We start from the raw sequence: 17263 nt of genomic DNA on the forward strand, positions 1-17263 counted from the left end.
TAATTTTTCAAAACGGACCTGTAGCTCCTGAGATTAGCGAGTTCAAACAGACAAACTCTTCAGCTTTATAATATTAGTCTACTATCAGTAGAGTAGTATAGATTCATCACAAAGGCATAAATTCATCACAAGGCTCTAGGTGTCAAATTCCAACAAGACGCTTTAGTATAGTTAGGTATATAGGTGAATAACATAAGGTAATGTGAGATTGTACCTAAGGGTTCAATAGTCAATACCCACATCTAGAGAACACGGATGCATTTACCAATTACCCATAGACAAAGGTAGGTATAACTTGAGGCATTGAATTACAAAGCGATGGTATGTAGATGATGTCTCAGAAGACAAAGCCTTCCTTGATCGTAGTCTAGCCGTAAAACAACATGCAATAAATTAAAAAAAAAACTTGAGCTATATCAAGGGACATCCGGATGGAACGAAGTGCACAGACAGAGAACCACGCTCACGCCGCACGCGCACGGCTTACAACTCTAGCAAAAAGTGTCGTGACAACTTTTCGTAAGAATTTTTTCCGTCTAGCCCCCTTCCACAACGCGCGATAAGAAACTTCGTTCCAAAATTAAAAAAACAAACAGAACATTGTGTTCTTTCATTTGCTTGAGAAAATTAACCTAAATAATATGAATGAAAATAATTATCAATGTTTTGTGAAAAAATTATATTAAATAATTAATTTGATGTTCCTTTTTAAGGATGTTTCATTTTTTTTTTAATTTTATCCATTAAAAAACTTGAATTTTGCGACTATCGCAAATTACATATTATTTTATACGCAAATTTAAATCCAGGTATTATTACTTTACAATCGTATCTCTGTATATTAAAAAAATATACAAGCTAAACGTAAAATATTTACAACACATAAACCAACTTAGATTTTTCCAGAAAATTCCAGTTTGATCCAGTTAATTAAAACGTCAAGCGCCGAAATTCTTCGCCAGCTTTTCACCTTTGTCATATCCGTTTTGCACAGCTGCCGGGCTTGTCATTGCTCTGTGTTCCGATACATGGACACGTGTGAAACTGTACGTAAAAATTGTCTAAAATTTCCAATCGAATTGTGTTCTAGTTAACACAAAAAACCTGTAGAAATTAATAGAATTTTTGAATTTTTGGCGTTTAAATTAATTAAGAAACGTAATCGTGATGGATTATTATCCTTCTTTTAACATTTATATATTTTTAGTTAATTGAATATGAATTTTATAATTTCTCGCTAAGATCAAGTTTTTTTAAATCTCAGTATCTATCTTCTTCAAGAACTTTCAAAACGAAACAATATAAAATGCTCCAAAATAATCATCATCACTATCATCATTCCAGCCTTTCAGGACGTCCACTGCAGGACATAGGCCTCCCCCAAAGATTTCCATAACGACCGATCGACCGACCGACCGACCGACCAGCGGCCTGACTCCAGCGGCTCCCCACCACTTTGATCAGGTCGTCTGTCCACCTCGTTGAAGGCCGTCCCACACTGCGATGTCCTGTACGTGGTCGCCATTCGAGAAATTTTTTGCCCGAACGGCCATCGGTTCTGCGGGCTATATATGCCCAGCCCAGCGCCACTTCAACTTACTAATATGGTGGGCTATGTCGGTGACTTTAGTTCTTTTGCGGATCTTCTCATTTCTACTTCGATCACGCAATGAAACCCCGAGCATAGCCCTTTCCATAGCGTTGAGCGACGCGAAGCTTGTACACCATGCCCGCTGTTAGGGACCACGTCTCAGATCTTATATCCATCCATAAGTCAACACCGGTAACACACAATGCTCGAAGACTTTCGTCTTCGGGCACTGAGGGATCTTGGACGAAAAGATGTTGCGTAGTCTCCCGAACGCTGCCCAGCCGAGTCGGATTCGACTATTGACCTCTATCCCAAAATTGGACTTACCTAATTGGACGGTTTGTCCCAGGTAAACGTATACGTCAACAACTTCGAGAATAGAGTTTCCAACTGATACCGGAGTGGGCACAACATGACATTTGACATGATTTTTGTCTTGTCCATGTTCATGCTAAATAATGATATAAATTCACGAAGTTGCTTCTGAAATCACCGAATCAACGTGAATAAAATATACTAACATTATTTTATAGTTCCTATTAGTATAAACTAGCAATAACGCAGCAAGGCGTGTAAGAAGCTTTTATTTTTATAGGCGCTACGTATTCAATAGTTTACCCGAAAAATGCGACCTAAGCCTTAATTAATCAGTGCCTAGCACGCACTGAACCTTAATTAATAGGTATATTTTAGGAATAAAACGAAACTGCTAGACCAAGGCTTTCTTTATTTTCTTGTAGTGTAGAATTTTTTCGAATATTCGAGAGCTAAGTCAAACTAAAAGGTACCTCTACGTAAAAAGCGTTTTTACCATTTTTAATTGAAGCTGTATAATTTTTCAGTGCCACAAAGTTAACAATTTGAAAATTTTATACATTTAATATTATTTTATACAAATTTCACTGTATATCTGAAACGTAAACTTTTGCTTTAGGAAACAATACGATGCGTAAAATCCAACTTTGTCGAAAACCAATCGCGTATATGCTTTCATTCAGTAAACGGTAATCGATAAGGAATGGCTACAATTTGTCATATTTTATCGCACCATTTTTTATTGCGTCGCCAAAATCTCAGAAATTATTGTTACATATTGATGTGAGCATTGGGAAGACCCTACTTTTTGCATGATATAATTTTTATTAAAGGGAATAATACAATTATTTTAACAAATTTGTCTAAGATGCAATTTTGCCACATCGTGTATAACCGCCCACAAACAAATGTTTCGCATCCTTCGTCCATTAATTAGTGGAAAATTTCGCAAACTTTCCGACGAATCTTTTCATAGCGTACACTGATCATTTGGAATAGGATATCGGGGATGAGACTATAGTTTTCGAGAGTTATCCAATAGATTTGAAGTATCTACTGAATGAGATCTAGTTTCAATTGAATGCGTTCGTTACATACTTGATATACCGGTATTGCAATTTACTGCATGAATTCTAAGCGTGCTAACAATTAAGCGATTTGCGCTTATGGTTTATAGCTTGTAAGGTAATTAACGCATCGTGTTCGTTATTTCATCAGAGTTATAGGTAGTCGATTTGTGTAGGTATCTGTTAGTTCGATTTATACTTCAAATAAATATTTAAGTGCTTTTCAATACATTATGCAGGCGAAGGCAACTAAATTTTATACGAATAATGAGTTCAATAAAAAAATTGTAACTTTTAAGTTTATAACGTAGGTATATTTCTAGAATTTTGATGGTAGAAATATTCAAATGAATCCGGGAAGTGTTTGTTCCGCAGCAATGCAATCCTTTCCTATTACAGAAAAATATGTACTTGAAATAGTACATAATTTATAAAACAGTCGCTCATACATGCATTTCCTGTTCCCGTACTCCCGATGGTCTCTGAATGAAAGAGTCTAGAGTGCTCGTCTTTGTAAACTTGAAAAGTTTTGCATAGAACATCTCTGGAATCCGTTTGTCTCCGGAGAAATTGTTCACTGAATTACGGTCAGTCGGGCATTATTCTGCTCCTCATTCAGATTCTAAGAGATTGCATTGAAACCATTCGACAACAAACTGGAGCACGATGTATAGCAATCGAGTGAAGAGCGTATAACGAGAATATAGTTCATAGTATTGTAAGCTGTTAGATTATTCCAATTTTTGATAAAAATGCTATCACGGCGAGATGCCGCGCGAGGTAAATTGCTATTATAACAAAATTCCAACCGTGTTGTACTTAGGTGTTGGAAACATATTTTGCATCGGAATTTAACGATAATATTAATTCGTGTTGAATTATGTTTAGTAATCAAAATCTTTACAACTAGGTAATCATTCAAACACTTATTCAAATACTTTCACATTGTCGTTAAGACATGTCTTTACATTGTTAAAGAGTAAAATATGCGGTTGATAGTCAAAGTCCAATTTAAAAGAAAGTCCGCTATCATGGATATTCTTTCTCAGTTACAGCATTGTGATGTTAATTATTCAATGTTGACACAAACCACAAAAAGTTGGGTTTTCGAGCGCAAAGTTTGCGAACAAACTATCGGATTATTATGTTTTAAGATATATTTAACAAAAAGAATATCTTCCGCTCAGTAAAAATTACGTACGTTATAGATTTTTCATGATAGCCATTGAAGCTTAAAAATACATGAACTTGTTTAGTGCTGTAAAAATCAAAAGGTATCATTATTCCTTCATTATTTTAGATTATATGAATGATGTACGTTTATTTCTATGAATAATAATTTATTTATTTTAACCCAAACTTTATTTAACAACTTTAAAACAACAGAACTCTAGTAGAGTTAAATCTTTCCTATCCTTCATTTGAATTATGAGAGCGTTTAATATTTTACGAAGCATGAAGCCCGTTTGTAAAACATAATTTAATTAACCACTAAATATTAAGTATAAAACGATTCTACTAGTAAAATTACGAAATTTAAGACGGTAATTGGCTTATATAATGATTTATGATCAAAGAGGCTTTTATTACCAACTATATATAGGTAAAAACACTCCAAAAAATCCTTCACGAACGTTAATTAAAGCTACGTTTTTTGCTCGGGTATTTCTCGTTACTTTTATTGTATTAATCACTAGATAATATCTTTAGTAAAAGTAAATGCTGAGGTTCTTTTTCACCACGCTAATCGTCGGGTCTGATATTGTAACATTATAATATACATTATCTTGAAGTGATTCAGGTGAGCAATTTGTGTACCCAATTAACACGTTGTACACAGATTAGTCTTAAAATATAGGCGCTTTCATCTGAAATAGGTCAAGCGTGTAACAGAATCTTTGTATCCTACTATACTAGACGCGAAAGTTAGTGAGGATGGGTAGGTCTCATATATTATAGTCTGTGTTAGCACCAAAGTCTAATAACGATGGTATTTCGTATATAAAGGTAATAGTTTAGTTGTTGTCTTGGCAAGTCTTAATGAATTCAACAAAATTCAGGCGATGCAATAAAGTATGCTTAGTCACAAAGTGTGGTATCAGGCATTAGCACGTGTATAACGCACGTGTGTATGCCAAAAAAACATCCTGACAGTTTTAGAACCTGAATGTACATTTTCAAAACCAATTTATACACGACGAAGTACTGAATCATAACAGAAGCGAATGAAGATCATCCCCTTTTTGTAGCCGCCTAAAATTGTACATAAGCACTATGGAGGGTAAAACAATAAATTAAGACAGTTGACTTGACTATTAAAAACAGTGACTCCTCACAGCCCACGCCTCAAGACTGGAAACGAAAAAGGGTCCGTCCAACTTGATTGATTATTATTAATTGCTCGCTCAAAATTAATTCGCTTCTGTTACTAAAAACTATTTATAAGTGTTGTATTCTGCTTTAACTTGATACGAATTTTAATTAAATTACTTACATATTTAATCTTCTCAAGCTGTAATTTGTTGTAATTTTACTTTGTAGTTGGTTTTCGCTTCGCTTCGTGTAAAAAATAGTTTAATTAAACTTTTTCAACAGGATATTTTGCCATAAGGGTATTTAAAAAAAATAAGTAACGAACATACTTTAATTTTCGTATATTTATTTAATCGCAGCAAGTCATTGATACTAATCGAAATGATTAATCTTTTTATTCTTAAACTTAACAAACTTCGCTATTTCCCTACTTTTCAATTTCGTAACCGTTCTATTATGATCCACTAGGAGAACAGGATCCAGCCTTGATTTGGTCTCCATATCCATAACTCCTTTTACTTTATTAACGAAATACACAGTCGGTATTGACATTTTCGCAACATCAGTGCTGTTGTCTTCATTGGGAAATACAATGTACACCAGCAAAGGCCGGCTATCATCCGCTTTGTTAATTTTCACGTTAGGTGGCGCAGCTGCTATTAATATTTTGTAATCATTAACGGGCTGCTTCAAAATCGGTATGTTGATAAAATTGCCGTTCGTCCAGGAGGTGATGTTATCAAGTGAGTTGGGTGAACTTTTTGTGGGGAAGAGGATTTTAGCGATTTGATTGGTGCAACCCGCTCCGAGGTATCCTACGTTCGAGAATATCGCTTGGGACAGGTTTTCTTGAGCGCTATTTGGTAATTCTTGGGGTATTTTCGCAAAGAGAGAACCAAATGTCTTCGGCTTTACCTCTTCTTTGTTTAACATCGGAGTGAAATTGACAGAGAACCCGTTATAGATTGGAAAGCTTTGTGCCGTGGTAAATGCGATGACCACGAGCAATTTCTGCAAAAAAATGCTTAGGTTATAAAGGAAAATCCTTAAAGTATATTTGTTAATTTTTTACAACTGAACACATTCAAATAATATCGAAATAAATCAGGAAAAGTTATCTTAGTTATCCTAAAAATGTGGAAAGCCGCGCCACGGGCTATACTATGCAAAATTACAAGCGTTGTTGTCTCTATGTAAGCTATATACATGTAAATTATAGTCATGATTCAATATGAATACCATAATAATTACAACGACTACAACTTACGATTTTCTTACGATTCGTTTCACACATGGTGCGGGGGAACAATCGATGGTCTACTGAGGAAGCGCTCACTAGCCAGCATAGTTCTGTTTACAAACATACAGAACTAACCGCGGATGTTTATTCCACGATGTCGTGGGGAAAAAAACATCTTTGTCTTACTAGTTATCCATTTTCAAGGTTTTCATTGATGAATGGATGAAGTAACAATATTTGCAGATGGTTATTTAATTTAATTTCTTAGTAAGTATTTCAATATCACTCAATGTTTTTAATTAAAATATGTACTAAATTCTTTAATGTAGACATGACCTTAAAATATTTAAAAATGAGCTAAATGGAAAAACTCCGTCACTTTTGCGCCTGCTATCGCTGTTCACGGCTCGTCAACTTTAATTTTTTCTACAACTTTGAAATAGTTACAAAAATAAACACTTTAAAAGTTATCTAACAGTGTTCGTCTTGTTATTAAAATCTGAGCGCTTTTTGCTACAATTTCTCAACTTATGTATTATCCATACTTTCAAAGTTGGTAACTGAAATAATATTTAATTAGTGCTTCAAACTAAGTAAGTATAGAGTTGCGTAGACGTGGTGGAACTTAATTAAATCGGAGTTTAAATCTACTTTTTAAATGTTTCAATTATATTAAGTTCAGCGGGTAAAAACTATATTAGAATATATCAATTAATTAAAAAAATAAAGAAATCTCTTATAACACTTATATTACTCAGTATCCACTTACCGATATTATTTAAAAAAATTGAAAATATTTCAACTACACATAACCGCAATTCTTAAGTTGTGACCTTACCATGTTATCATGTTACTGTAATGTTACTGACAATCCCCCAAATGACGAAAACTTGTTATCTAAAACTTCTCATTACAAGCCTATGATAAAAACCTCAGAATCACCTAAATTAAGGATCAGGCTCAAAATAATGAGTACACATTAACTTTGCCAATACATCGGAACAAATGGCATTATGTTACATAACATCACTCCAGACTCGCATTAGAGTAGTAGAGTAGTAGCCGAATGTAATTTTGAATAACTATATCTAAACAAACCACTTAAATATAACCACAATAGATATTCCATGAACCACACTATCGTACAATGCTCTCGATTGAAGTAAAATTGAAAAGAATTTTACATGACCATTTATTTGCTCATAAAAACCTGACTTAAAAATATAGGTACCGAATTTCACGAATGCCTTCAATAAACCTTTTGTGTTTTCGTTTTAAAATATTTATACTAAATTTTACATGATCTTTTGTTAATCTGTGGTTTGTGTAGGCGAATAGCGTGTAAAGGACCATTATGAAACATTTTAATATTTAATGGAAAATATCAAATAGAAACTAAGTAAAAACGTCCCTCGTAAAAATTGCATTGTAACGCAGACAAAGAGAAAAGTGACTCTTAGATTCGAAGTTTTAGTTTTTTTTTTTTTTTATTTCATCAGGCTCGGATTTCTTACGCGCATTGATAAATGATATTATACTTAAGATACAATTTTTTACCTCGATATATTTATCTTATTTTACGTAGTATTTTACTGTCTTTTTATGTACTAATTTAAAACATGTTAAGTTTTGTAAACATTCGAGTTGCGTAATTAATACTTGTTAATATTTTCTCTGAAAAGAAAGTTGATTGGATAATAATTAATGTTTGACTTCAATTTTGTTACTTCTAATATAGAATATAAAGGGTGTTGAACGAAAATTCATTTTTATACGTACCTATACCTACCAGTATTTCGGTTGTGTCTCTCTAACAGATAACATGATTGGATTGCACTTTAATCAACGCAAACTATGACGGAAAATGGAAATATAAACAGTAGTCTTCAATTCTCTTTTCGGGATCTCGGTCAATTTTAGTAGAAATATTAATTGAACATACTACACTATACTACTAAAATATAACTAATAAAAACATCAAGAAGATAGTCATATCCCTTAAGTCAGCCCAGGAAGATTAGCATATTGTCTTATAGCAGTATTTTCTTTCCAGTGTGGGGATGTGATTCGACGTGTGTAGTGATATACAACCTATATTAACTATAGCGATGCCATACTGGAAATAATACTGCTTTAATAAAGTTATCAGATAGGGCTAGACCCACCCGAGTCCCTTAAATAATATGATTTATTAGTACTGACCACTTTGCACTACACTCTCGTACACAGGTGTAAAGTGCTGGTATTGCGTTTTTAGAGTACCTTGCTAATTCTATTACCTTTGCTTTTATCCTGCCTGAAAATTCACTCTAAAACTTCCACCTTACGTCCATTAAAATCAAATGAGATCATGTTCCAAATCCATGAATTGTTTAGTTCCAGGAAAAACTGGATTGTGCAATAAAGATTAATATTTTTAATCCGGCGATACAATGTGAGCTCGAACTCAATTAGTGTATAGTTTATAACATAAGCGCTTTATATTAATCGAATACGATTTTAGTACCACAAAATCTGAAGTTGGTACGTCAATTCAGATCAACAAATTAATTAATTGAGCTACCAAACTGTCATCTCTAGTTTCTATTAAACGGAAAATCATAACTTATCCGTAAGTAAATTCTATTTCAAAAGTTAAATCGTATTGCTAATAATATCTTCGTTTATTAAATGTTTTAGATTTTAGATTAAAATGTAATCTTAAATACAGTTTCTTGTAGCAAATGACGGATCGTCAACACCTCATTTATTTAATTTGAGTCGCGGCTTTTTCAATCAAACTTTTGGATCGTTATAAATTTGTTAAACTTCACGTCACGCTTGTTAAATTACTTAGTACTGTAACAACATATTCAACAATTTCTAGTTCAAGTTTTTAAGATTTTATTTTTGGTAAAAGATAAATAAAGCAACTTTTTTTATTTTTTGAAGAACCTCATTACCTCATTCTTTCACGTGATCTCTAAGTGAATGCACCACGAACGAAGCCGGGGCTGAACATTAGTTATAATGTATATATATATAACAAAATGTGTGTCAAATATATCCTGAAATTTAAAATGTAACCTGGAGATAGACCATTAGATATTAGCGGTCACACCACGGTCACACACATCCACGTTAACATCAATTACCTCTATATGGAGTCTTTACAATTATTACTATTCTCATTCAATAGCGTATGATTAATAAAAAAATATACAATCTTGAATAAGCCTTGTAACAACACACCTATAAAATTTTATCGCCTGTTAAAATATAAGAGCAAAAACAATTTCTCACGATGTTATATTGTACGTAGGAGCTGTAAATTGCATCAAATACAAACAGGAAGCTGAATTTTATGGACATTTTAACTTCACCCACATTACTTCAATATAGTAATGTTATATCATTGAGATATACATATGGAGACGACACCGCCTACATCACTTATGTTCCGCTCAACATACGCCATATGGCGTAACTGCACGCTCATTTTTTATTTGTTTTAAAGTGAAACGCATCAAAGTAATATGCCTTCGAGTGTGTTACGATATTGCACAAATAATTCGGAAAAGTGCAAAGGAATTACTTTCATCGGTAAGTACCTAACTAGATAATATTTTTTAAAACTTAGTTAGAGCAAAAAAATGGCGCACAGATTTTGTTCGTGGTGTCTCCTCCATACGAAGTTATATTATCTCAATGTGTTATATATATAGGTTTTCATACATATACATTATACATCAATGTTAACCATTAGCTGAGTTGTCCATTTTCATTATTCCTCATCAATGCAGCCTTAACGAACCACGGTGAACATACGTCACGTGCTAATGCTTACTCGGTTATGCTAATGTACCTAAATATAAAATAGCTAAGAATATCGTTGATGAAATTTGACTGTTTATTTAATTATTCAATAAAATTGTACGGAGGGTAAAAACTTTTTCTCTCTTTTGAACTTTTTTAAACGTAAAATATAGAGTCCATTTCTTTGGGCGGTCTTATAACTCGTGTGTGACGTATGTATTTAAATTAGTCAGTATCGAAATAGCAATAACGTTGGTCCAAAATAAAGGTTTACATTTTAAAAACTACAAGTCTTAAAGCCACATTATTCGAGTACAAAGCTGTTATCTTCTTTCCCATTTGAATTTTATCTTCAAATTTCCTCTAGAGACTAGACCGTATATAGTTCAGCGATGTTTTAGTTCTGCCATTGTTTTAGTATCTTGACCTTATTAAAACAAATTACTGGCAAGGAAATGCAAAAGCTTTGTACCTCTGTGCTATATGTATTTGGCGTCTTTTTCTAAATGCTTTTGAGTACAATGCATTAATTATTTAGCGACCATATCATTATTTACAATAGGATTTTAATATATTATAAAATATAATTAAGTAAATAAGTATAAGTAATATAAGTAAATATAAGTTTTTGACTGGTTAAGGGTTTTGACTGTAACATGTATAATTCAGTTCAGAATGATCAAATCAAGTTGTTCAATCAATAAGCATTATGGCTAGATTTCAAGTAACAATAATCAAACGCTTCGTAACTTCTAATAGGTAGTGTTATGTAGGTGACACTAAAACTATTTCATTAACAAGTCAGTGATTAATCTTATCGAAGACTCCTCGACGTGTCGTAAATCACATTAAATTGTGTGATCTAAGCTGAGACTACACTCACTAAAATACAACGATTTATTTGTGTGGTGACTGGTGTCTCTCAATGTTAGCCAGAACAGCCTCTACATTTTAACGTGGACGCGTGGGTGAATTGAAGGTGCACATTGAAACTTACTTTATGCTTACAAAATATATATATTGTTACAGGAGGACATTAATTATTTTGCAATATATCACGTTCATATATTCCGGGTATTATGAAAAATTATAAGGTGATATTGCTTTGTAGTGGTCTAAGTGACCGACTGTTTTAATAAAATTAATTTTACTTTGCCTTCATAATTTGTTTCGAAGCGTAAATGTTACCAAATGTCAATGTACCCTAAAAAGTGTTGTGTTTATTCAGTTGAATAAAAACGAATGTGCAGTTACTAAAGTTTGAACTAGAAAAAATTTAAACATGAACTTACCCTAATCGTTTTAGCATTCCAAATAGAAATTAACCCAAACTTTCGCAACAGAAGTCAATGACACCTGAATTCGCAATTATGGCAATAATTGCTGTCCAGGGGTCATCGTACTACCAACTACTAAATACTTAGTGAACATTAACATAGAACGGTATTCACTGAAACGTATTCATCGCGATTTGGAAATGTATACAGCGATCTGAAAACAGATTCTCCAGCCATAACCGTAAATTTTAACCCTTTTGACACACCATTTCCGAAAGCAAAGGAGATTCTGCGGCAGTTGCCCCTAAAATACGAACAAAATACGCTCCATTGACTTCATTACTACTTACGATTTAATGTCGTCCGATAATGTCGTTAGGTACAATATGATGTTCCGATGTTCTTGAAACACATAAGACATGTCCATGAGTGTCCCGTTTATTGGAGACAATATATTATTATCATTGTCTAAAAATATTGCTGAATCTGAAACTTGGGAACTGAAATAATATTAGATGATATACTTAAATATCAAACTGAACAACTTACAATATTTCAACCTAAGATTTCAACGAATAAAAGGTGATGATGCGTGAAATGAATTCAAAAAAAAAGATAAGCGAAAAATAATTTTATCTTATTGCTTACTTTCGATTTGGATTTGGCAAGTCAAGCTTGAATTAAAATATTAACGTCGTGGATTATAAATTTTAATAATTTATGCTAACATTTCGTATTGTGGATGTTGGATAAAATAAATGGAAATGCAAATGAAATGAATAAAAACCGTAAAACCGAGCGCGGGGTGGCGAGTTTGAATAGATTTTTATATTTTGGTTTATTGCAAACGTTTACATTTATTACCTTTAAAACTCTAGTGTGGAAATGCCGCTGAATACTTTAATAGTATTAAAATGCATACGTTTTTCATGGAAAGTATAAACATTATATTAATTCATTTATAGTTCTGTCTAAATTATGTTTAATTAATTAGTTTTAAAAAATGTAAATGACGTCGCGTCCTCTTTCGTCGCATGTTGTGTTATCTATTCTTACGAGGAACAATATGAAGTTATTAAACGCCCGTAAACTAAATAAAACTTTGAAACAACTAAAAAGGTAAAAGGACAATCCGTCGGAAAATTCCTGAATTAATGAAGAACACAAATAAACAGAGAAAATTGAGAGCAACTATTATGTAGAGTTTGCAATTTCAAAATAATTATAAGCCATATTGCTGGTTCAACGCAAATATTCCAGTCTTGTCAGTTCGCATACTTTCATACCATGTTCAGCGGATCCTTCAACTTTATACTGAAAAATGTATGAAATTTTAAAGACTTAGTGAAGTGCAGTGGACATTATGCGCATTCTCCGAATTACATTTAGGTACAAATTCTTTCGCCATGAGTAATAAGACGTAGAAGGAGTATATTATAAATCTTCAAATGTTGAAATGTTGTGTAAGTAATTAATGTATAATATTTTCGTAAATGTTGATCATTTTATTAAGAAGATTAAAAACAAATAAGCTGCCCCATCTCAAAACAAGCGCAAAAATATCAAAGAGAGTCCACCTGTTTGTAAGAAACTGTCAAATTCAGGTATTCAAGAATCACATGAAAAGACTGGTAACTATAGCTACTCAAGGCTAAGAATAGTACAAAGGGCCTGTGGGGTCAGGGGTTGGCTCTCAAAGCGCCGGAAGTTGGTTTTATCTGCTTCAGATCCGACCTGTCGGAAGATCGGATACGAATCACTTGATAAGCCCGGAGGCGTCCGTTTTTTCAATCTAATTACGTAGACTTTAAAGGAAAAATGTTTTCAATATAATGATGCATGACATTATGTCAGCGATGTAGTTGAGAAGTTTTTAATGAACCTGCCTAGATACAATTTTACAGCCGATACTCGACATACTTAATACTTATACATTTTTATACTTCGTACCACGTGTACAAATATGTTCGATAAGTTCAAGGTACCGCTATAATAACTACGTCTATATTGAGTGCTGATATCGAGAACTCATTCAATAGGCCGAAATCTGCAGTTCTCCGAACCGTTTCACTAAAATAAACTGCAATATAGTATCGGCAGCTACCTAAGTGAGAAATAGCTTTCAAAAGCCCCGTTATATTTGTATACCAAAAATTCAAACAATAAGTGCATTGTCGTAACGTAATAAGACATATGAACATGGGTTTATTTTCTGAATCATCGGCTCTACTTCCACAAGTGTTCCACACTTCCAGTATTAAAAAACAAAAAAAATATAAAACATCTCCGTATGAATAATTAAAACTCCACCAAATAACTGCATTTTTTTAATAATGTTATGATTTCAAGAAATAGTTTCGAACTACTAAAATGTATTAGCGTGATCTTTCGACCGATTGACATGCAGATGTAATCAAATATTTATGACACAAATGATGCAATAATATGTAAATGACTTTGTGAAATATCGAAATATCTCATAAACCAACAACATTGGTCTCGAAAGAAAGTTGATTAATAGTGCATTTACAACTGGTAGTAATGGAATACTAATTAATGGCTCTTGTTTTTGTTTTAATCATCTGGCGCATTAATTTGTAAAAATATTGACGTAAATATATTTTCGGTTGCCAACTTTAAGTTGCGAAATCCACTTTTATGACGTAAACCTGTAAAGATAAATGAGTCTTCGAAAATAAAAATAAAAAATTACTAAAAAAACAATTAGGGTATTTGTCTAATAATTATGGTTGTATTTTATTATAATATTTATGGTGGACGTTTGCACCCGTGATATAAAATGCAAGTAGCGAGTTAGTTATTCTTGTTCAGTTAATAATTGGACAAAAATAAAGTTGTCCATTTTAATTAAATATTGCTATTTATATATCCGACAGCCATTAATTTTATTCAATGTTTATATTTGAAATATCAGAGAATATGCACTTGGATTTCAGCAAAACCGTGCTATGTTTATTTTTGCAGTTAACAAAACATGTATAAACAATAACTATGAAAATAATTTAGCTGCATTGCTTCATATTCCGTTACAGTTTATTTTATGCTATGTTTTTGTTGAAAATATTGAAAAAGTTTAAATGAATGTACAAAAATGTCCAACTAACCGATTTTGTGTGCATATTTTAGATTTGCGTTTAATTTAGAAATATTCTAACCTGTATGCATTCATATTCAAAATGTTGAGAATTTGAATTCATTTGAAAGGGGTGTGGTATTTTCTACTATAAATTATAGACAAACTTTCCATCTATTAAGACACATTATTAGATTCAACTCTATAATATTATTACATAATCATCTTAAACATAATGTATGATACAAGCCTCTATGACTATAATTTATTTACAAAAATTTGCATTATTAGCATAACATCATCATAATATTATATCAACTATACAAAATGAATTGCGTAACAAAGTGATAGGCGAGGAAGAAATGATTATTTCGCATGTACCTAACACTAAAATTCGCATTCCAGCCTCAAATTTCAGCATTACTTTAACAACTTTTTATATCTCTTTACAAACAATTTCACAAACTATGCCTGAAAAACTTTTGTAATTTTAAACAAGCCGGGTTCCGTTATTTAGAAATTCAACAGTCTTAACTCTTGTTATACCTACAAAAATGATTTTAAACACGCTAAATAACGGCAGAAAAAACAGCTTTGCATTACAAAATGTTACACAACAAATGTTAAATAAAAAATATTCGTATTAATTCAAGTAACTTTACCCAAATTTAGTAACTATTTACCATTGTCCATTTGCATACCCAGGCTGCAATGATTGTGCATTTACTTGGTTATTCCTTTGAGGTATTTCCACGACTCTTTCTAGTTCCTCCGTCTGTGTTATCGGGTTATCTCTGTATTTAACAAACAGAACTTCATGTTCTGACAGTTTTGATGCAGTGGGAACGATCACTTGCTGCTCTTCGGGCTTCTTAACTAACACATAAATAAGAGTTTTCTCTTCTACTGGTGCGACAGCCCTAAGTCTTTGTTGTAGTTCGATAGCATTAGAAGATGAAGCTTGAGCGGGGAGTTTTATAAACAGAATCCTGTAAGTCTTCTTGGGCGGCGGAGGGATGGGTATGCGCTGCTCTTCTTCAACATCCGGGGGTGGCACGTGGAAATAAATATGTTTGGTAATTACCGGCGCAATGAACTGATTCGACGGTAGATTATACTGTGGGCCATTTACATTCGCAAATGACTGGAAGCCTTGCGCCGGTATTAACGGCTGCACATTATTTTGGTAATTTTGACCTGACGCAATCTGTACATTCACTGGTGAAGAATTGCTTTGCACATCGAGCTCATTAGAAGCACCATTTTGAATATTAACTATTTGTTGAACACCGCTTTGCGAATTCAGGGCAACATTATTTATTTGTGCTTGAGCGTAATAGTTGTTTGGAGTTATAGCCGGGGGTTGTAATTGAAGCACTTGGTTAACATTTTCATTATATATGGGCGTACTTATTTGCAAATTCTGTAGCGGTAAATCGTTTTGTATATTGTATGAAGACGAATCACTGTTGTGTACGATACTTTCTTGATTCGCGCCAGCTTGAAGAATTGTATTTGCAACTGCTGTGTCTAATTGATTGATCTGTGGCTGGTGCGGTATCGGGTTGTGGATAAGCGCGCCATTTTGAGCTAGTTCTTCTTTCTGGTGTTTTAAATATGCGTAGTCTTCGTGTGAAATGGAATAAGACACGGTCTTTTGGAAGATCTGTCCGGCCTGCTGCGGAACTGCCTGTTGAACCTCCTGATTCGTCTGAATCGGCAACTCTAGAGAAACATCTGGCCTGTTGTAGTTATATCCCTCGGGAGCACAATACACGGTTGCGGCGATGGCCTACAAAATAAAAAAAAACTTAAATTACACTCGCATTATATTCACTACAATACATCCTCGATAAGCCGATAGTGTAAATCAAATACACAAAATATAGATACAAATATTCGTCGCGTAAAGTGTCGAATTTGTAAAAAATACACTTTTATATACGATCGCTACTAACCAATATAACAAATTTATATGATAACCAAGCCATTTTGGAGTCAGCTCGCCACTGGACGCACGTTTTGGTCGATAAGGCTTTATATAAAACTTTTCCCCATAACATGAAAAGGTTTGATGGATTTGCATAAAGCGCGCGTTAGATATTCGTAACACTTCCGCCGTTTTTGAATATCAACACGCACAGCACTATTGGAGTTCAATCGATTGATAAATTTAAAAAGTAAATATTTTTCATGTTACTCTTTTGTGTAATGTGTAAAGTACCTGTGAAACAGCCATAATTTCTCTCATTACCAAAGTTAAAACTTACCTGCAAGAAAACAATGGTTACATTGTTTATTAAGTTAGGTACTCCTATTGCGGCTTTACTCGCTTGCTCTGATGTTGTAATGCTCTTGATGCTCTTGACTCCTTCAAGATTTTCCTGAAAAAACTTTTGTGTATCTTAATATTATGATGTCTATTTAGTTACTGCAGTGAAAACGGAACACATCGATAGTTCGATTGTTTAGGCCTTTTGATCGTCACAATGAACTATAAAAAAATTGATTAATTAATTATTATCAGACCTAGATATACCTATAGATAGATGGTAGATAGCAAATTTCACA

The 17263-nt window shown here is 33.2% G+C and overlaps 2 protein-coding genes across 4 annotated transcripts in view; one reads left to right on the plus strand and one right to left on the minus strand.

The window, feature by feature from the left end:
* The window catches only part of LOC123705458 (frequenin-1), a 178815-nt gene that overhangs the window by 151912 nt on the left and 9640 nt on the right, over positions 1–17263 (plus strand). The window lies entirely within an intron of this gene.
* Positions 5614–7419, minus strand: LOC123705455. Of its 2 annotated transcripts, none has more exons than XM_045654233.1 (2): positions 7365–7419; positions 5614–6297 (listed from the first exon to the last, which is right to left on the minus strand). In XM_045654233.1, exons 1-2 carry the CDS (start codon positions 7365–7367, stop codon positions 5659–5661), a joined length of 642 nt encoding a protein of 213 aa, XP_045510189.1. In that variant the 5' UTR covers positions 7368–7419; the 3' UTR covers positions 5614–5658. The 2 variants fall into 2 exon arrangements, with proteins under 2 accessions (XP_045510189.1, XP_045510188.1); XM_045654232.1 differs by lacking the exon at positions 7365–7419 and adding an exon at positions 6554–6592.

Source organism: Colias croceus, chromosome Z (genome assembly GCF_905220415.1).
Source record: "Colias croceus chromosome Z, ilColCroc2.1".
NCBI lineage: Eukaryota > Metazoa > Arthropoda > Insecta > Lepidoptera > Pieridae > Colias > Colias croceus.